Source organism: Manis javanica, chromosome 10, assembly GCF_040802235.1.
Source record: "Manis javanica isolate MJ-LG chromosome 10, MJ_LKY, whole genome shotgun sequence".
In the NCBI taxonomy this organism is placed as follows: domain Eukaryota; kingdom Metazoa; phylum Chordata; class Mammalia; order Pholidota; family Manidae; genus Manis; species Manis javanica.
Genome location: NC_133165.1, coordinates 86,501,588 through 86,522,146, shown reverse-complemented (window position 1 = coordinate 86,522,146; position 20,559 = coordinate 86,501,588). Strand labels below are relative to the sequence as shown.

Here is a 20,559-nt window from a genome sequence, read left to right as displayed (position 1 = left end):
GGAGCCTTCTAGAACTTCCAAAACATCCCTAGAGTTCTTTCTACTGGGGAGAATATACGCAAAGGAGGTAAATAAGCAAAAGAAAAATGTTCAAAAGGTTTTAAGCACGGGTTAAGTCAACATGTAAAGGTAGTTATTTCTTGCACAGGAGAATGCAGTTATCAGTAACAATTTTTAATGATGATAAAAACAGCACAGGTATGAGGTCATTGGAGAGTATGAGGGGCTCAGATTAATACGGGTTGCAGCACATTGATCAGGAGGTGAGGTCTCCACAGTCTCCCGCCCCCTTGCTTGGTTTTCTACTGTGGTATCCAGCATCTGGGAAGATCTGTGGACACTCTCCACTCAGGCCGCCACTAGGTGACCCTAACCTTCCCTTTGACCTGTGAAGAAAGTGAAGATGACTGGGCACGTACTCAAATACTGCCTGATACAGCTTCACTTGTCAGCCAGTCTCAAACAGTGGCTGTGTCACAAAGGTCTAAAGACATAAGCAGCTTTCTCCATGTTCCTGGTCCCTGGCATCAGTAATTTTGGCATTTGGGCCTGTGTCCTAGAAGAAGCTCAGATTCTCCATGTCAATCAAAGCTGCTCACTACTTTCAAATAAAACTTTCACCTAATAAATAAAATGGTGTTAGCACTGGAGCCTGGAGATACTCATTGGGGCCGGGAATCATTAGATGAAATATTCCTCCTTCTCCCTGCCCTTGGCTGAGTCACTCTCCATCTGGAGGATGGCACCGGGCTCGCCTTCTGCAGGTTCGTAGGTGACATAGCTGCCTTTGTTCTTGTACAGGTAAAAGAAGATCAAGATCACGACTGACAGCAGGGTGAGGAAGACCACGGTGATAACAACTTGGAAAGGAGAGGGAAAAAGCAGAGATGTTTCAGGATTGAGGACGTCTCAGTAATTCATGGGGCCCCCTGAATCAGATGATTCCCTCAATTTTCATAAGGATCTTCCTTTTCTAGTTTACTAGTGTCAACTTCCAAATCCATATTCCCGCACCAAGCCCAGCTTCCACGGTGCATGTCATCAGGAGACTCTTGATGTTTAAGTTAAGACATGAAGCTTTTGATTTCGGACAAAATGAACCCTGCCTCAACCATTTCCTGATGATTATGATAGAGATAGGCAGGAGGGAAACAGGAAATAGCTTATCCCAACAGGAAGGGTTTTTAAATCCATAGCCTCCTGTAGGAGTTGCTCTGATCCCTCCCATCCTCTTCACTCAAACCACACGTGTCCCCTCTTCTACTCCCCTACCCACATACTAGAGTGTGGTGCCCATGTGCACCTACCATCTATGTGTGGGCACCTCCTGACCAATCATTTGCAGGCAGTGCCTCTGACATAAAGCCTCTAAGAATCTTTTATAGCCTCTGGTGTGTGTGTGTGCTTTCCTATATAGGGAAAATCCTAGTTCACCACACTGGGCTTCTGGCTGTGGAGTGAGACAGCTCTGACCTCAGAAGGCTCCCTGGATTGGGCTCAGAGCCTTCATTACCTGCAATGAGGGCCGTGCTGGCTTCGGCTTCTGGGGACGGGGCCTCAGTGACCTGCAGAATTGTGATCATCAATGCTTCTGGAAAATTCAGGAAAGTGGAAAGGAAATGGGGTGAATTCTTTTGTTCTAAAACATGTTTGTCCTTCAAATTTCTCTACCCTACTTTCCCTATTCAAAATTTATCATTCACTCTCTACAGTAAATCTGTATTTAAAAACCCACAGAATAGAAGAGAAAATACTTCTATTTCCTCTGCTAAAAAACCATCCAAAGACAATGAGCATTTTGATGAGTTTATTCTGTCTGCCCAATTTTGTGGCTTAAGAGTATGGGCTCTAGAGTCTGACTGATGAGGTTCAGGTCTGAGTTCTGTCCTCTACTAGCTGTGTGACCTTCAGAAAGTTACCTAACCTCTCCTGGGCATCAGCTTCCTTATCTGCAGAATGGAGATAATAGTACCTACTTTACAGGGTTGTAAGACATATAGTAAGTAACTCCATAAGGGTAAGCTATTACTATATAACACATAAACGAGACCAGATGATGAGTGTATATACACATATATATATTTATATTGTATGGTACATGTCTTTCTTCCCTGTTCTTAAAAACTCTTTGTAAACATTTTAAAATAATGAAAGAATGCTCCTCCCTTATTAAAACCCTTTTTTAAACTTTAGGATAGGCCCTGCAATTGAAAACTTCTGGAGCAAGGCCTCTCCTACCCTAAAATGTACCTCACACCTGAAGTCTCACCCCTGAAGTCACTATGCAGGGTCAGAATACTACAAAACTGGAGTCTCCAGAAGTCTTTTTTAAGTGTTGGCAAGGGAAGTCAGAAGCCCTTCAGTTCTCTCCAAGTTGGCATTTTAGTGTAGGGTTTGAAAGGTAGCAATTAAGTTAAAGTTACTGCAGGGCAGAGGTGTCCTGGGAAAACCAGGCTGATGGACTCTGGAATCACCCAGAGGACACAACTACATTTTCATTCATTAAATACTAGCAGCACTCATAAACTGCCTACTCTGTGCCAGGCACTGTGCTATGTACACTGGGGATATAATGGTGAGCAAAACAGATGCAGCCTGCCATCATCGAGCTTACCTCCAACCCTCCATGGTTCACAGTCATGAACTGTGACACAGGCCACAAAAGAAACATCTGGGAACATAGGAGAGCATGTGGTAGAGGGGCCTGGCCTGGTTTGCCAGTAGGAACAGGCTTTCCAGGAAGTAAGATTTGAGCTGGGAGTTGAAGCAGGGGTAGGAGTTTACAGGGTAAAAGGGACAGGTGGATACATTCTAGACAGAGAGAAGAGCCTGGGTCAAAGCTCTGGGACCAGAGGACTCAGAGGTTAGTGTGGCTGGAGCATAGCACATGAGCATCCTTCCTGTCCAGTGCCTGATACGTTCAGGTTTCCACATAGGACAAGTGAAATTAAATCACCAGCAGTACTCTGGTGAGCCTGGGAGAAGAGCTAAGAAGGGCCAGCAGTGTTGAGGGGTCTTTTCACACGGACCAAGCAGAGGCCTGATGAACTGCAGAGGTGGGTTGCCTAGAGGGCCTCCCCTCCCAAGGCAGGACCAAATCCATCTCCATCTTCAGCACTTTTTCCTTAGGACTGAGCTACTTTGTGATCTTGGCAAATGGTTACATCTCTTGATTCATTCATGCTTTCTCCATGGCTACTGATGGGCACTGTATTAACCAACTTTGCAGGGCTACTGTGAAGATTAAATGAGAGAACATGTAGGCATTATACAGTAACTACTACTTATATTATTTAAGCTGACTTTATCTATGTTTAGTGATTAATCAGCTGCTCTAGGTTTGAATCTTGTGCCAGCATGCATATTAACAGGTGATCTTAAGGAAGTGATACTTCTCTGAGCCTCAGTTTCTTGATTTGTAAAATGGGAGTGTGGTAGGCAGCTTCTAAGATGGATCCTCCCTTCTGGTATTCACACCCTGTGTAATTCACATGGAGGGGCTATCTAGGTGGGCTGAACCCTGTGACTTGCTTCTAACAAACAGAATTTTGCAAAAGTATAGGATGCTACTTCTGAGATTACATGGTGCCGTCCATCAAAGAGAAGCCCTGCAGTTTACCCACCTGATCACTGCCTTGAACTGCTGCCCCTCACCATACACACTTTCCTCCCAAGACCTCCTGGGGCTGCCTTCCATCTTCCCACCACTGGTCTAGAATTTTGTACAGTTGCTCTTAGTTTTGCCTTTCTTAAACATCTGAGAACTTAAGATTTACAAGACAATGAGAATAATTTATGTACAGAAGCTTAAATATGAAGATGAGTAAGACTCAGTTCTATCAATCAACAACCATTTGCTTTGCACCTTCCACATGTCAGAGGTACTGTCACAGATGCTGGGAAGGCAGCAGTGAGGAGGTCAGCCAGGGACCTGACGACAACCGAGCTGAATTTCAGTGAGGGTTCAGAGACAGATGTATGACTCCCAGGGAAGAGTCTGGGAGGGAAGATAGTTCCTGGTAGGGAAGTTCTGCAAAGATCCCAGGGATAACAGCTGCCATTTACTAAGTCCCTGCTTCCAGGTGGGTGCTTTAGATACATTAATTATTCATCCTTACAGCACTGGTTAACTCCAGAGTGGGCGTTTTTATTTGCTAATGTGGACCCTGACACCCAGGGAGAGTTAAGTGTCCTGCCTCTTTTACACAGGAAGGAACAGCAGGTCTTACCTCTGTCCTTTTTTTTTTTTTTTTCCAACAAGGGGAAGGAGGAGGTAATGAAAGATAACAAGCTTTCCAAAAAGTTCCAGGGTTTAAAAGATATGGATAAAGGCAGAAGAAAAATCAGATGACCACGATCAAATACAGACTGCTGTGTTACCAAGAGAGTGCCTCTAACATGAACTCGCTCAAAGGCGGTTGGTAAGTAGAGAATGTTATCAGTCTAATGCGGAAGTCATGTCCGTTCATTGCAACTTCCCCAGCCTTAATGTTTGATGTGATCTGAGGCAAGCTTCCTACAACTACAGAGAACACTTCAGCAATATAGAAAGACCTTAAGAAACATAAAATTCAATAGAAGTGCCTTCCTTGGATGCAGTTATTGGTTGATTTTATATTAAGGCATCCGTGAAGCAGGAAGTACAAAAAAAAGAGGTGCAAAGAAATTTATCTCTATGTGAAAACAGTGGATTAATGACGAAGGCAGATTCTACATCAGATTTTTATTTGTGATGAAAATTGGCCTCCATTGGAAGTGAAGGCTCACTGGAATCTACTTATAAAAGGAGGAAGCACACATCCCAGGGCACAGCAGGAAAAGGAGTGACAGGGATTGAGGTTCAAATGCTGGTGGAGATTTAACTGCCAATATTTTAATTGAGACTGTTGTTATACTTTTAGGGTTCTTGTTACAAACTTTCAGAAATTCTGAATGGCCTGCCCCAATCCTATTTTTCCTATAGCCCAGTTTCAGTAATGTGACTTCAGAATATGAGGCTTTAAAAAAATGTACATAAGAGTTTTATAGCATAAATGCCTATATCAGAAGCTGTCCAAGACTTAGAAGAGTAGTGCCAGGAAGCTCTATGTAGCTCAACTTGGCAAAAAAATGTGAAGGACAATTTACAAAGAGTTACATACAGAGCAAGAACAGGGATAGGTCTGAAGGCGTCAGGTTGGATATAATAGAGAAGCAGAATTCCCAAGCCCCTTTGCCTCTGTTGCCTATCAAAGAGAATGATTTTTGCACTAAAAGAGCATCATCAGGAGACTTAGTGATGTGGGGAAGTGAGCTCAAGAGAAGGGACATACCCAGAAAGCACCACGCTACCCTGGTATTCAGATAACTAACAGTCAATGGCCCAGAGCATTCTGGGATACCTATTGGTGATGTAGGGGCTTCTGTAAAAGTAAGTGGGGCCAGGAGCCTGATGGGCCACAGAAAGAAGGTGGGGTTCCATGGTGGAGATTTCAGAGTCAACATTTTCATTGAGATTGTTGTATTTTTAAGGTTCTCACTACAAAGCTGCATAAGTTTTGATTGGCCTGCCCCAACACTCCTTTGTAAGCACTGGTGAGCTTGATGTGGCTCCCAGCAAACAGAACAAGTTGTTAGGGCCTGCTTCGGGGCCCTTGATCTTGAAACACCAAGCATTAGGAGCTAGTATGGGACCACTATGAGCAAGATGGGTCAGACAAGTCACACAACCTTCTTAGATTAAGATTCTAGGTTCATAGACAGGGAAATTAAAAAGTTGATTCAGAAAGAATTTAATGAGTATGGCCTCTGTACCAGGCTCTCTCCTAGGCTCTGGAAACACAATAGGCAAAAATCTAAGCCTTCACAGTTGCTTAAAAAAAGTAAACAGAATTATCATTATGATCCAGCAATTCCCTTTCTGGATATATAGTCCAAAGAAAATGAAAGCAGGGATTTGAACAGATATTTGTACACCAATGTTCACAGCAGCATCACTCACAATAGCTAAAAAATGAAACAACTCAAATGTCCATGAACAGATGAATGAATAAACAAAATGATATATAATACAATGGAATATTACTTAGCCTTAAAAAGGAAGGAAATTCTGACATATGCTATAAAATGGATGAACCTTGGAAGAACCTTGGAAGAACCCTGGAAGTCAAATATGTTAGGCACAAAAGGACACGTATGCTATGAGTCCACTTATATGGGATACCTCTGTCAGTCATAGTCATGGAGATGGACAGAATAGTGGCTACCAGGATGGAGGATGGGGAGTTACTGTTTAACAGGCAGTTTCAGTTTGATGAAAAAGTGCTGGGGATGGATGATGGGGGTGGCTGCAGAACACTGGGAATGTACCTAATGCCACAGAACTGTATTCTTAAAAATTATATATTTTATGTTATGTCTAATTTTAACACACTTAAAAAAAGAAACCCTTTCTTCATACAACTTACATTCTGAGAGGGGGAAGACGGACAATAAACAAAATAAGTTAAACTATATTAATGCTGATGAATGCTACGTAGAAAGAAAAAGCAGGAAGGGGCAGAGGAAGCTGAGGGTGGATGAGGTGGCCAGGGAAAACCTCCCTGATGAGGTGACTTGAGTAAAGACCCCCAGACAGGGAGGGAGGCAGCCACGCAGTGACCTGGGACAGGAAGGCTTCAGGCAGAGAAGATAGCAAGTTCAAGGTAGGGCTATCCACAAGCCCCTGTGGCCACTGCATGCTTGGCATGTTAAAGATGCAGTACGGAGGTCAGTTGGAGAGAGCGAGGGAGAGAGTAGGAGCAGGTGAAGTGGAGGGGGCTGCATGCATGGGTGGGGCAGGCCAGGGAAGGACTTGGGCTTTTTTAGTGAGATGGGAGCCTTTTGGAGATTTTTGAGCAGAGACTGATTTTATTTTATTTTAAAGTGGTGTTTCTCAAACTTCTGTGTATAAGAACTTCCTAGGGATCTTGTTAAAAAGCAGATTCTGATTCCATAGGTCTGGGGTGGGGCCTGAAATTCCGAAGAACACACTTTGAAACACTGAGACCACCATGTGATGAGGCTAGACCAGCAGTCTAGCCCAGTAGAGGATGAGAGGCTACCCCAGGCTCAGCCGACAGCCAGTACCAACAGCTAGATGTGTGAGGGAGGTCAGCTTGGACCTTCTAGCCTGGCTGGCCTTCCAGCAGCTTGCAGCTGCGCGAGTGAGCACTGGTGAAACTCACAGAATTATCAGAAATCATAAACTGCTACTGTTTTATACTCCTAGATATTGAGGTGGTTTGTTATGCAGCAATAAGTAATTGAAACAGAAATTGACTTTAAAGGATCCCTTTGACTGCAGGGTGGAAAACAGGCTGTGGGAAGGTGGGGACAGGAGTAGAAGCAAGTTCTATCTGGCACAAGGGCACAGCTGCATCCACTGAAAAAGGGAGGCTTTTTGTCGTTTGCAGGACAGCACTGATTGATTCTAGCACTGCCCAGTGAAAAAGCGGTGGTGTTGCTGGGCAGCTGCGTCTGGGGAGGTTTCTCCCTGTGCACTAGATGAAACCTAAACCTAGATGGGGAGGGTTCTTGACTCTGATAGAGAAAGAATGCACAAACAGGTTGAACAGGTATAGGTAAGCAATTCATTAAAGCGAGAGTAGTAGTGAATGTCAGCAGCCATACAGACAGTAGAGAGCAAGGAAGAACAGAGGGAGGGAAGGGAAGTGCACTGAATTCCTGCTCAGCACAGGGCAGATCCCTTGCCAACTCCTGAAGCCAGTTTCACCTGGCCTTCAGTGTCTGCTTGAATCTGCTTGGTGTGGGAACTAAGCCCCTAGCCACCCCAGGATTTGGGGGATCCAAGGAGGACTGGATGAAGTGAGATTATGTTCTGAGAACTTCCCCAAAGCAAAGAACGGAGATTTTAGGGCAGGCTACTAAAGAGCATGATCGTGCAGCTGCAGTCCTGTCCAGGTCACCCAGGTGACGGGAACCTGCAAGCCCAAATCAGAGATCTTAGTAGTCCTTCCCTACTTGTCTAAAGTATAATGGAGAGAGTGAAGACATGTGCCTAAGTCTAGAAAATTGAATGAAAAAGCAAAGTAACAAAGATGCTTACCACTGGAAGAGCGTAGAGATGAAATGCAGAAAGCTGAGCAGAGAGAAGGCTTTATTTAAGGCAAAGTACGCACTCAAAGAAAGGGGAGTGTGGGCAGCCTGAGGGGAGCTGCGCTTAAAGGCTTGGGATTGTGTCTTTTAAGGACTTCAAGAATGAGGCAAAGTGGGGGTGTGTGTGGGCTTAACATGTGGTCTCATGATGCCTAAATCTGGTGAGAGACACTACATCACTCCCCATAGTCAATCCTCTAGATATTCTTTAAGATAAACTTAATACAAGGAATCTCTTAATCCTGTTTTTCTTCAAGATAGTGATCAACCTCAAGCAGTGGGGACGTATCATTTAGGACTGCTTGCCCTGCTTTAAGATAGGGTCAGTTATTGGCTGATCACCATAAAATATGTTAGGAATCTTACATCCTAACTCTCTGGTTTTTAAAATGGCATCTGAGCCTTAAGATGGAGTCCCTCCTGTTCTTACTATACTGTTTAGATCTTGGCATTTTTCATCATAGGCAGGAAAAATTAATCGTGATGCTTGTCCCGTGTCCCTGCTCTACTGCAGTGGGATTCTGGATATGTTCTGAAGCTAAGAATGACAGGATGTGGGGTGGAGTCAAGGACACCGCCAAGGTTTTGGACCTAAGTAACTGGAGGGAAGGAAGGCTTGTGTTGCTTGAGATAGGAAGCCTGTAGGAGATTGGAGGGGAAAATCCAGAGTTCAATTCTGGACATGATTTCTTAGTAGATATCCAAGTGCAGATGTCTGGATTGGAGATGTGAAGTCAGCATATTTAAGACCATGAGACTGAATGAGATCACCAAGGGAGTTAAGTACAGATAAAGAGAACCAAGGACTGAGCCCAGGGAGGAACAGTAAAGGGGACTGAGGAGTAGCAGCCAAATAGATCCACTAGGAGGACCATGGGTGTTACCACTCAGAGCTCATGAATAACCTTGGCGAGAGCAGCTTTGAAGTGCTGAATTTAAGCTCCTGGTTTAAAGACGGTTCAAGACAAAAACGGACAGGGAGGAACAGCAGGCAGAATATAGATAAATTCTTTTCTCTGTAAAGGTAACCAGAGAAATGGGGTCAGAGCTTGAGAGGGAAGGGAGTTTAAGTTTGTTTTTAAGAATGGCAGAAATGACAGCATGTTTATATACAGATAGGAATGACTCATATGAGAGGGAACAGCTGATGATGTGTGATAGAGGAGAGTGACTGGAATGTGTCTTTGAAGGGATGGGATCCAGTGCACAGACAGAGGGGCTGGCTGCACACAGAGCAGAGACAGTTAATTGTTAATGTGTACACAGGCACAGAGGCAGGTCATAGGTAGGTGCGGGAAGCAGGAACCTTTGGCAGTTTTTTTTGAGAACCTGAATTTGCTCAAGAAAGCAGAATGCAAGGTCATCCATTGAAAGTGAGGCTGAGGAGGGGTGTTAAGAATTGAAGGTGCTGCATGAGCAGATAGAGGATCATCTCAGAACACAAGATAAGACTGTTTACAATAGCCTCCTGGAGAAATACAGTCTGGCTGCAAGGACTAAGTGGGATAGTAGCTGACGGTCAGGATGGAGTGTACCCAGGGGTTCTTCCACTGGGATATAACCTGAGTGCTTTTTGAATGGACATTATTATGTGAAACCATGCCAGGGCCAAATTAAGGAGTCTACATAATTCAAAATAAAAATGTGAAATTATAAGACAAGGTGTAAGAGAATCCAATAGTATCATTTCTCCCTTTATGACGACTGGCTTTTTTGCTTGCTTTTTAATGTATTGCATATCAAATATTTGTAAGACCTTTTGTTCTGGTGTTCCATTATATTGGTGCCTTATACATGCGCTTGGTGCTCTTTGGGTAAATGCAAACCCCTGCAGACCCAGGGAAGGCTGGACAGTTGTGTGAAAGACTCTAAGCTAGAGGAGCAACTAGTAGGTTGAGAAACAGGGACATTTCAAGTGATATGGCAGACTGAACAAGAAATGGGCAAACCAAACAAGATCGGAATTCAAGATTCCTTGCTCTTTGGTCCAGAAAACCAATTACTCATAAATAAAGAATCGAGAAGCGACAGCTTAGTAGCAGCATTCAGAAAAGATGTCCAGTGGGATCAGAAGAACACAACTGACACTGAAAGGATAAATACCCTTAGTTGGAATAGTGGTAGCCAGGGTGCAGAATTTGGAGTGATTTTTATTTTCTTCTTTATACTTTCCTTTATCTTTCAAATTTCTTATGATGGTCATAAAAAAATAACCATAAAAAATGTAAAACCTGTTCTATTTTAGGCACCATTAACATAAATACAGTCTCTCATAATGAAGGTAATCATGCAGCCCAACTTTGTGCTACTCCCAGACTGCTGAGTTGCATCTGTGTGAGTTTTGAGGTGAGCAGCCCACACACAGTGAAGAGCCTGGAAACCACTATCAGCCAAGGAAAGCTTGCTTTCCTGAGAACTTAGGGGGAGCCTGGAACTTGAAAGCTGACTTCAAGTATGCAAAAGGATGATCTGTACAGTAGGACTACTGGCAGAAATGAATGGGAGATACACGTCTCCCCAGAGATGGAAGAACAAGACGGGACAAATGCTCCGTGGGGTACTGGAGAGAGGATTCTAGCACAGGAAGGGTAGCTAGCTGACCCTCAGGACCCTTCTTGGCCTGAATTTTGGAATTTTTATAAATTGAAAGTGTTCTATCAGAATTCTCCTCAAAATCAAAAGTTTGAACTGGTGAACTATCAGTGAAGTCTCCAGTTAACAGTTTAACACTGACATTAACTTCTTGGTTTTCCAAACGTGCCATGACCCTGTAAGATACTGACATTAGGGGAAACGGGCTAATGGGCACACAGGAACTTTCTGTACTATTTTTTTGCAACTTTTCTATAAATCTGAAATCATTCCAGAATAAAATGTTTATTTTTTTAAGAATCAGATTTTTTGAACTCCACATAAAAGCTTTTCTCAGACCAAAGGTCACACAGAGTATCCTGGGAGCTAAGGAGCTGGGCCTCAGTCTTCAAGTATCAGAACTGTAATCAACATTTGTGATTTATAGTTTATAAAAACAAATATAATTTTGTGTCCACCCCACAGATGTGATGTAAGCAGGGTTGGTGTTACCATTTTGTGCAAGCCAGTTCAGCAAGCTACATCAACTAGCCCAGGTCACTCAGTAGTGGGCTAAGTGAGGCTTCAAATCTGTCTCGTCATTCCAGGGTTCTTTCCACCGCACACCATCAACTCTCCAAGTTCTGCAGACATCCCTGCTCTGCCTCCATAACTGTTTTGTTTATGTGTCCACTGGATGTGGTTCTCTGAGTTTTACTGCAGAACAGAAAGGGTGTTCACTGTAGCACTGTTTGCAAGAGTGACACATATCTGAATGTCCATCGGCAATGAATGATTAAATAAATTACAGGCCATCCATTCTGGAAACACTACACAGTTGTTTTAAAAAATGTGGGAGACCTACGATTTCTGGGACAAGACACCTGGTTAGATGAATAAAGCAAATTGCTAGGGCATTATGGGTAACATGATTGCATGTTAGTAAAAAAGTATATTAAAATAAAACTACAAACATGCATATATATCTGCATATACATATGTTATATACATATAAAAAGTCTAGAAGGCCATTCCCTGAGGGGCATATAGTAGCTTTTTAATGTAAACAACAACAAAGTAAACCAAGTTCAGGAAGCTTGGCATAAAAGGCGGGGATGGGAAGGAATGGCTTACAGCTTTCCCCCCATTATCTCCTCTTCCTACCCTATTTATCTCCTGTTTTCTCATGCAAACGAAGGAATAATAATGTTACTCTCTTCCTTCCCTTCTCAGGTTTGGAAAGACTGTTAGCACCCTTTCTTTCTTTAGGTGGGAGGCATGGGGCAGGGGACCACAAGATGTGAAGCTCCACCCAAATCCTAACCAAAAGCAAATGAATTTCAAGATCTATTTTGCTCACTGTACTCATGCTTTCTTTGTTAACCCAGATACTTGTTGGTTTCTCTGTGGCCCTTGTTTCCAGGCTAAATGTCTTATCACTGAGGCATCAGATCCTTTACCACCTGAGTCTGTCAATCTACTTATTTGCTCTAGACTTGCCCAACACAGGGCGGCTCCCCCAGGTCTCCTGTCCATGGGAACCCGCCCTGAATTCTGCTCCCTTTCTCCTTCCTTCTCTTTTATGTGCCCAGGCAGTGGGGTGGAGTGGGACTTTGAGAGCAGTATACCCTGACGGAAAGAAGACAGGCTTTGGAGTAAATCAGACTTAGCACAAAATCCTGCCTCTGCCATTATTAGCCACTTAGCCTTGTGAGAATTTCTTAACCTCTGAAGATGGCTTAACATCCCCAAACCTCAGTTCTTGTTTCTGTAAAATGAGAATAAAACCTGCTTATAGGGCTTTGGTGAGGAATAAGTGGGATGAAAAATGCTGAGTGACTAGTCCAGAGCGAGGACTCTCTAGGAGGTAGTAGTGTGATCAGGCGGCAAGGAACAGGCCTGACGTGGAGGGGGAGTTGAGTCCCAGGGCCGGGTTTGGCCCCTCCCTACTTCCAACGGGGTGACTTCCGCACTCGGCACAGCGGGGCCACAGAATCTCTAGGGACCCATGAAACTGGTTTTAATGATTTCATTTCTTTTAAAATCAGAAGAAAAAACTGAATGAAGCTTAAGTCAAGGAATTGACTTAATTGTTCTAGCAATTATTATAAATATAACTATTAGTGGTTTTATTATATTAATACTACTTTCTTCCTTACATCAATGCAGTTGTACAAGGCCATCTTTAAAATATATCTTTTTAAATGGACGAACAGGCCCCAAAAGGCAAAAATGTCCGGGGCCCATAATGCACCCTCACTTTCAACACCCCCAAGAGATACCCCTCTTAGACCTTTATAGACTGACTAGGGAAGAGGGATAGGAGGGTGCATAGGTGGGGAGGTGGCGAAGAAATGTCCAAGACCCTCAGAGTACAAGCCATCACTCTCTCTGATTTCTCCATTCCTGGCTCTGAATACATTTGCTTCAGCCCAGTGAATAGCGGACTGTATAATATGTCCTAAATTGCCACTTCACTCGTGTCACTTGCTGGGTCAAGAATGTAAATATATAACTCAACAACAACAAAACAGGCCAGTTAAAAAATGGGCAAGGACTTGAATAGACATTCCTACAGAGAAGACATACATATGGCCAATAAGCACATGAAAAGATGCTCAGTATCACTAATCATTAGGGAAATGCACATCAAAACTATAATGAGATAGCACTTCACACCTATTAGGATGGCTACTATCACAAGAAATAGAAAATAACAAGTGTTGCCCAGGATGTGGAGAAACTGGAACCCCCGTGGAATTGCTGGTGATGTAAAATGGTGTAGCCACTGTGGAAAACATCATAGCAGTTCCTCAAAAAGTAAACACAGAATTCAGGGTGGGTTCCCATGGACAGGAGACCTTGGGGAGCCACCCTACCAGCACATAATCCAGCAATTTTACTTCTGGATATATATACCCAAAGGAATTGAAGGCAGGGACTCAAGGAGAGATTTGTACACCCATGTTCAAAGCAGCATTCTTCACAATAGCCAAACTGTGGAAATAATCCAAATGTCCATGGGCAGATGAATGGATAAAGATAAAGATAATGATATGTATTATATATATATAAAAAATGATTTTATATATAAGTCATTCTTATGAAGGAAGGAACTTCTGACACATGCTACAACTTGGATGAACCTAGGAGACATCATGCTAACTGAGATAAGCCAGACACAAAAGGACAAATACTGGTTTGACTCCACTTGTATGAGGTCCCTCATCAAATTTATACAACAGAAAGTAGAATGGTGGTCACCAGGGGCTGGGGAGAGAGGGAAATGGGGGGTTATTATTTGATGGATACAGAGTTTCAGTATGGGAAGATGAAAAGTTCAGGAGATGGATGGTGGCAATAGTTGTACATCAATTCATACTTAATACCACTGAACTGTGTGACAAAAAATGGTTAAACTGGCAGCTTTTATATTATGTATATTTTACCACAAGTTAAAAAAAAAAAGAAGAATGTAAACAGTCCCCCTTTAGCCCATCTTAATTCCTCAGCTGGTTGCCCAGGCGTCATCTCTTTCCCCTATGAGGGGCTTACCGTGGAGGTCCTCTGCCTTGTTCTCCAGAGCACCCTTCAGAATAACTGCAGTCTCTGAACCTGCACACACGGTGGTATCTTTATTTGGAATACAAGCTACACCCCTCTTTACCTGTAAAAACCTCACTCAGCCTTCAAGGGTAAGGGCTCTGGTCCCTTCCCACTCATGAAGCCTTCGCTGACCAATCTAGACTTCCACCCATCCCTCCCATCTCTCAGTTCCGATTGTTTGCACCTTTGGCCACGGAGGGCACTCCTGTACCTGCCCTGGGGATGTCATTTGGAATTCACCTGGTTCCACATTTGTGGAGAATGTCTGTTCTATGGACAAACGGGACTGTGCATAGGAAAACAAAGGTGTAGAGCCCAGAGCCCAACCAAGGTTTTATTCCTCCCTCACCCTAACAGCACATAATGAAAATAATCAGTGAATATCTGATGGTTTGTCTGGCTCTGGTTATGAAATGCAAAGTGGAAACCAGTCTCGCCAAGATGAAAGGTAGATCCCTCCCTGGGAACCCTGCTCCAGGGAACAAGGGGCTTTGATGCTAGAGCTATCATCAGTGAAGTGGAATTAGAAAGCAGGCACAGTTCCTTTCCAGGAAAAGGTGGGTTTCTAACTCACTCATAATAATAATAGTAACTAACTTTTTGAGTGCTTAGTAAATACATATCTCATTTAATCCTCACAAATAACCTCTTAAGAGAGGCACTATTCCCCCCATTTTACAAGGAGGAAACAGGGGCTTAGAGGTGAGATAAGGCCTTCAAGGTCATAAAGTTTTCAGTGGTAGTGCCAGGAATTGGCTCAGGTCCAGGAGACTTCAGATTCAAACTACACTAAACGCAGCACTCTGGTAGCCCTCTGCTTCCTCCCTGGACTGTTTCTGCTGTGGGGCAAGCAGAGAGGTGGGAGGGTCTTCCCAGCAGGGCCGAGGCCTGAGAATTCCAGGACTGGGCTGCGGCTGGGGGAGGTTGAACAAATTTCCATCATTCGGACTGGGAAAGGCCATCACCTACCTTCTGGGGAAGGCGTAACTGGGAGGCTAGCCATGGTAGCAAGCAGACGGTACCTTGCGGGAGGCGCAGATCTGTAGGAAGAGGTACAAAGACAGGAATGAAGTGGGTGGGCTCCGGCCTGGGGCTGGAAACCATTGGAAATCCCAGCAAGGCCCCTGGTGCCAGGTTTTCCTGAGTCTCTCTTCCTCATTTCCTCTTTTTCCTGTGGATCTAGTCCCAAATCCTTCTCTTTTGGTTTCCCTGGAGTGCTGTATCTCCCCAGGCTGCAGGTACCAAGAGCAGATCCCAGACCTCCTGCACTTGAGGTGCGGTACCTCTGAACGTTCTACCCCGAGGTCCTTTCCCTGGGCCACGTCTGCCAGAGATTCGTCAAGGCCCGAGAAAGTCAGGCGGAGGTATGCAAATTGGCAGCGGACCCATTTCACCAAACCAGGGACAGGTACTCTGTCCCTCCTCAGCGGGAGCTTGGGCGGAGCCATCCACTAGGTGTCAGGAGAGGGCCGGGGAGGGCAGCCCCCCAGCTGGGGGCCGGCGTCCGGGCCGGGACGCGGCCTCGGGGCGGGGAGCCAGGCCACGGAAACTGGAGGGGAGGGTCCTGTGCCGCCTTTGGCCTGCGGCAAACAGCCCGTCATGTGGGCTTGGCCCGCACCCCTCAGCCCACCCTCACTGGGCTCTGCGCCGGCCGCGCACGGTCTCCCGAACCCCAAGGGCGGGCCACCAGGGCCGCTGGACGCAGCCCGTGGCCGGGCGCCCTGGGGAGCTCCGCGACGTCGGGGCTCGGCCCCCGCCCGCAGCCCCGGCTCCCGGCCCTCCGCGTTACCAGCACAAGGCAGGGCCCACTGCGCTCCGTCCCGGGCACTCGGTTCCCAGCAGCCGCGACGGAGGCTCCAGACGAGGGCCGCGCTCCGGGTTGGGTTCCTGCCGTGGCCGACGTGCCGGCGGTGTGAGTGTGGGCGGCCGGCCCGCCCAGGTCCCCTCCTCCGCGTGCTCACCTTACCAGTCGGACGGGCTGCCGGGGAGGGCCGGCGCCACTCCGCGCGTCCTTTTGAACTCGAGGGGGCGGGAACCGCAGAGATCCGCCGGGAACCGTCGAGAAGCCGGCAGGAGCAGCTCGGAGAGACGCGCAGATTGGGCCGCCGAGGCCGGCCGGGAGTGGGGGTGGGGGGCTGGCCGACTGGGTGGGACAGGAAAAGAGGAGAGAAGCCGCCCTCTGCAGGTTCCCTCTGCCCGCCGGGCCGCCTCTGCTCCCCAGGGAGGAAAGGCTGTCTTTCCTTATCCTATTGTCGCTTTACTCTCCATCCGGAGCCGCTTCCTCCCTCGCCCCGAGGCTCCAGAGGGCATGGGATCTGAACCCTGGGCTACCTGGGCTCGTCCGTTTTCCCGCCATCAACGTGATTTAAATTTTCAGCAAACGTGGAAAGTTACTTTTACTTGCGTTTGATTACCGTTCACGTAAATAGGGATGCGTCCCGAAGCTTGGAAACCTAAGCTAACTTCTAGTCACAGACACACACACACACACACCCCGGTCGGGAAGCAGGGAGGTCTGAGGTGTGGAGGAACGTTGCCCCGTTCGAATTTCCTTGTACGACATTCTTCTGAAGCAGTGTAGCTAGGAGGTTAAGAGCGTATGGACTTGGGATTCAAAGTCCCAGCTCAGCTGCTTGTTAGCTGTGTGACTTTGGGAAAATTAGTATCTCTGCAGTCTGCTCTCTCATCCTTGGAATGGGTGACTGAAAATAATAATGCCTGTGAAGCCATTTCTTAGCCACGCTTCTAGCACATGGTAAGCAATTCAGTTTTAACTATTTATGAGTGCCACACTTTAGCCAACCTCTTGACTCATGTCATAGTGGCAGGAAATGTTCCCCAATTAATGAGGAACTCAGTGACTAAATATGTGATAGTATAAATACAGGCTCCGGAATTCATTCAAAGTTACTGTGGGGAGGAAATGAGATAATCCATCTAAAGCACTAGAACCTTAACAACAACATAGTAAGTGCTCAATAAATGATAGCTATTGTTATCTTGACTTGGTGAGAACTCTTGTGGTTAATCTGCCTACCATCGGAGTGATATAGACGTCTGTGTTTATTATTCCTGTGAGAAGTTCTCTAGGTTTGGGAATCAGTATTTATACAGACAGATAGACAGGTGGGTATTGCGCTTGTTCATTTCGGGAACAAAAACTGAAAGAGAAAGTCTCAGAGAATGGAGATGTATGTGAGAAAAGGAAGACGATGAAATAAGCAAGAGAAGTTGCTTTCATTTCTGAAGATGTTACTTAGTTGGTAAAAAGCAGAGGGAGGGAAAAACAGAATAAGTTGATGAGATTCATCTTATATATATTTTCAAAGGCATAACAGTTATCAGTGAGGAAGAAGAAAGCCCTTGTGTGGCAAAACTACCAATCTAACCAAGAAAGGAATGCAGGTCCTTTCTTACAACAAAGAAAGTAACACATAGGCAAGATGTATATAAATTAATAAAAACCTATGTATTAATTTATAGAGATATAAATTAATAAAAAGCCTGGCCAGCCCTCAGATTAAAGAATTCATAAGAGAAAAGGAAATTCAAATCCTAATGGTTAAATTCCAAAAGTGGACAATAGTTTGCATTTACTGACAAACTGACTGTGACTTCCAGGAAAGGCTGAGATTTTTCTTGGATTTGGGTTGATGTCCACCATAGCATATTCCATTACATACTGAAGATTGTTAGAATCACACACTCTCAGAGGCCATCTGGCTCAACTCTCTACTGATTTGCTATTACTTTTACAGTTTAATTTGATGGTTAATAGTCTCTTATAAGCATCTTTTTCTCTTTAAGATGTTACCTTAAAAGGTTTGCTGGTCTATGATTTTATCCCCGTAGGCACATACCATTCATTTTAACAGAGTAAATATGCAGAAAAATAGTATCCAATATACACATGCTCAGCACCCAATTTAGCAGAAAATAAAAAATACTGTAAGCAGTGTGTGAACTCTGAACTTAGGTGTATCCTGTGTATTTTGGATGTGTCATGTTTCTAGTGTTCTCTGGATATCTTAGTCTGCCGATATTGTCCTTCATATTACTGGAAGGCAAGGACTGGGTAATGTTCTTGCAAAAATTAATTCTATATAGAGATGCCTACAGATAGAAGATGAATGAAGCCTCATGTGGGGGGAGCCATCAATATTCTCTGAAGATAAATGCTAAACCTCAGAAACTAGAGCAGCCATCCCTTTGTCCACACACATCTCCAGGGGCTTCAGGGCAGGGGATAAGGTATAGTCTTTGCTCAATTTTATTGGCTTTCAGCCCCTTGTTGTGCTGCTGCCAGGGTAGTAATCAGTCTAAGTCCCAGCATTTCCCTTGGACTTCACCATTTTGCAAATCAGGGTAAACAGTTTGCTTCCTCACTGGGACTATCTACCCTAGATAAGCAAAATTATTACTCACGTCCAGCAGACTGGCTCTTTCTTCTGCCTTCGTGGAGCCTCCAGTAGTGCCGTTGGCGCACAATAAAGTCTCAATGTCACATGTTAGTAAACTTTTCCACTGCAGTTGTGCCTGTTGTAGCAGTTACCTTGAGAACCTGTCTCCCCACCGCACCAGCCCATAGGTCCCTGGAATTCCTCTCTGGTGCACTCCTCAGAGGATCAGTTTCCTAGGAGATGAGGGTCAGGGGAAACCCTGCAGAGAGAAGAGGTTTGAACTGGGTTTTGCCAGATGAGTGTGGGACGGCCATTCCAAGCAGGTCACAGAAGGCCTTCGACAGCTAGGGACCTGCATTCCCAGCTTTTCTCTCATGCTTCCAATACCCTGGAGTATCACTTCCAGCAGTGATCCTGAGTGCCAAGGGCATGGGATGCCTTCTAAGAAAGGTATTAAGATACCAGCAGTAGGGCTTTTATTGGGGAGCAAGGGGGTAGCAATCTCCTTTCCATTATGGCAGCAGAGATCCTTTGAAGGTTTTTAAATAAAAGAATAACAGGATTAGATCTTAGAAAAATTGACTCCTAAATGCAAATATGCATTTCCAGCTGCCTAAGGGACATATTTATTGGAAAGTCCTTGCATTCAATGTTTGTATAGGACACCCAATAAAGTGCACATAAACTACATGATCTGATAAGTTTTGACACATATTAAACTATCATTAAAATTATGAACATTTCTTTTACCCCCAAAGTTTCCTTGTGCTTTGTAATCTGTCCCTCCCTACCATTCACTGGTTTTTTCTTGTCATTGTAGATGCTAACATGCTTCCTCAACTGGACCAGACTCTTTCTCTGGGGAATCTAGGTCTGGAAAGGACACAGTGGCAGAAGGTGGCTGAAGAAGTCTTTCAATGACAGCTGCCCAGAGGGGTAGTCTGCACAGTCCTGCTACAGGCATCTGTCCTTTGTACACCCTGGTGGTTCTTCCAGTGCCATCAGCTGCCTCACATCCTCCCAACGTATCCTTTATTGCTTAATTGGGTCAGTTTGTTGCTTGCAACCAGAAAACTCACAATGTACTTCCTTCTATAGTCACCATTCCAGAGAATGGTACCACCAAATTCTAGTCTCTCAAGCCTAACCTAGAATAATGCCTTCAAACTTCAGTCTTCATCATGTGTCTCCTTTTCTAAGCCATTGTTAAATCCTCCCCATTCTGCTCCCTGCTCAATATCTCACTATTTCTATAAAGTTGTTACTTTTCTTCCTCATTATTATTTCTCTACTACCTAGTACTTTACTGTACAGTGCTTGGCACTGTATATATTGTTATTTAATTGGTAAAAACCATACTCAGTATGTGTTTGCTGAATGACTGAATGGTGACATCATCTATCACTCCTGGAAACAAAACATGATGAGTGTTTGCATGTGTGTATTTATCAGGGTGGCAGGACTTCAGTTTTCAATGTTTTCACAGCAAATGGAAGGATTTGAATCCAGGACTTCTGATTCCAAATTTCATGCCCTTTCTGTTATATTGTTACAGTTTGTATCCTTTCCCTCACTTGGAGTTCCATTTCTTTTTGCAACCTACTCAGTTCCTTATTTATTTTGAACATAGATGGAGCTCTAAAATGTAAGGCTTTTCCAAGGGCACTTACAAACCAAAGGGAGAGGAGACATGCAGTAAAGCATCTAGATTGAGGAGCCTGTGGCTTCTGGAATCAGAGTTACACCCTACCTACAGCCAGGGACTAGGGTGAGCTGGGCAGCAGGGATATGACCAAAGCTTGCTGAACCTGGGGTAAAAACAATAACCTTGCCTAAGTGGAGAATG

General features: G+C 44.7%; 1 protein-coding gene across 1 annotated transcript; it reads right to left on the bottom strand.

Annotated features, from left to right (window-relative positions):
• Positions 1-153: 153 nt before the first annotated feature.
• SMAGP (small cell adhesion glycoprotein) lies at positions 154-16,669 on the bottom strand. The gene is made up of 6 exons (XM_073214300.1): positions 16,575-16,669; positions 16,275-16,523; positions 15,283-15,353; positions 14,263-14,322; positions 1,514-1,591; positions 154-860 (listed from the first exon to the last, which is right to left on the bottom strand). Exons 1-6 carry the CDS (start codon positions 16,667-16,669, stop codon positions 682-684), a joined length of 732 nt encoding a protein of 243 aa, XP_073070401.1. The 3' UTR covers positions 154-681.
• Between the last annotated feature and the right edge of the window lie 3,890 nt (positions 16,670-20,559).

What these genes read in the sequence shown, in the direction of transcription:
- SMAGP (XM_073214300.1), bottom strand. Translation starts at nt 16,669, where the DNA reads ATGGCGGGAAAACGGACGAGCCCAGGTAGCCCAGGGTTCAGATCCCAT. An exon ending in AGTTACGCCTTCCCCAGAAG is followed by an intron (nt 14,323 to 15,282) that starts GTAGGTGATGGC and finishes CCGTGTGTGCAG; the next exon opens with GTTCAGAGACTGCAGTTATT. An exon ending in CAGCACGGCCCTCATTGCAG is followed by an intron (nt 861 to 1,513) that starts GTAATGAAGGCT and finishes CTCCTTTCCAAG; the next exon opens with TTGTTATCACCGTGGTCTTC.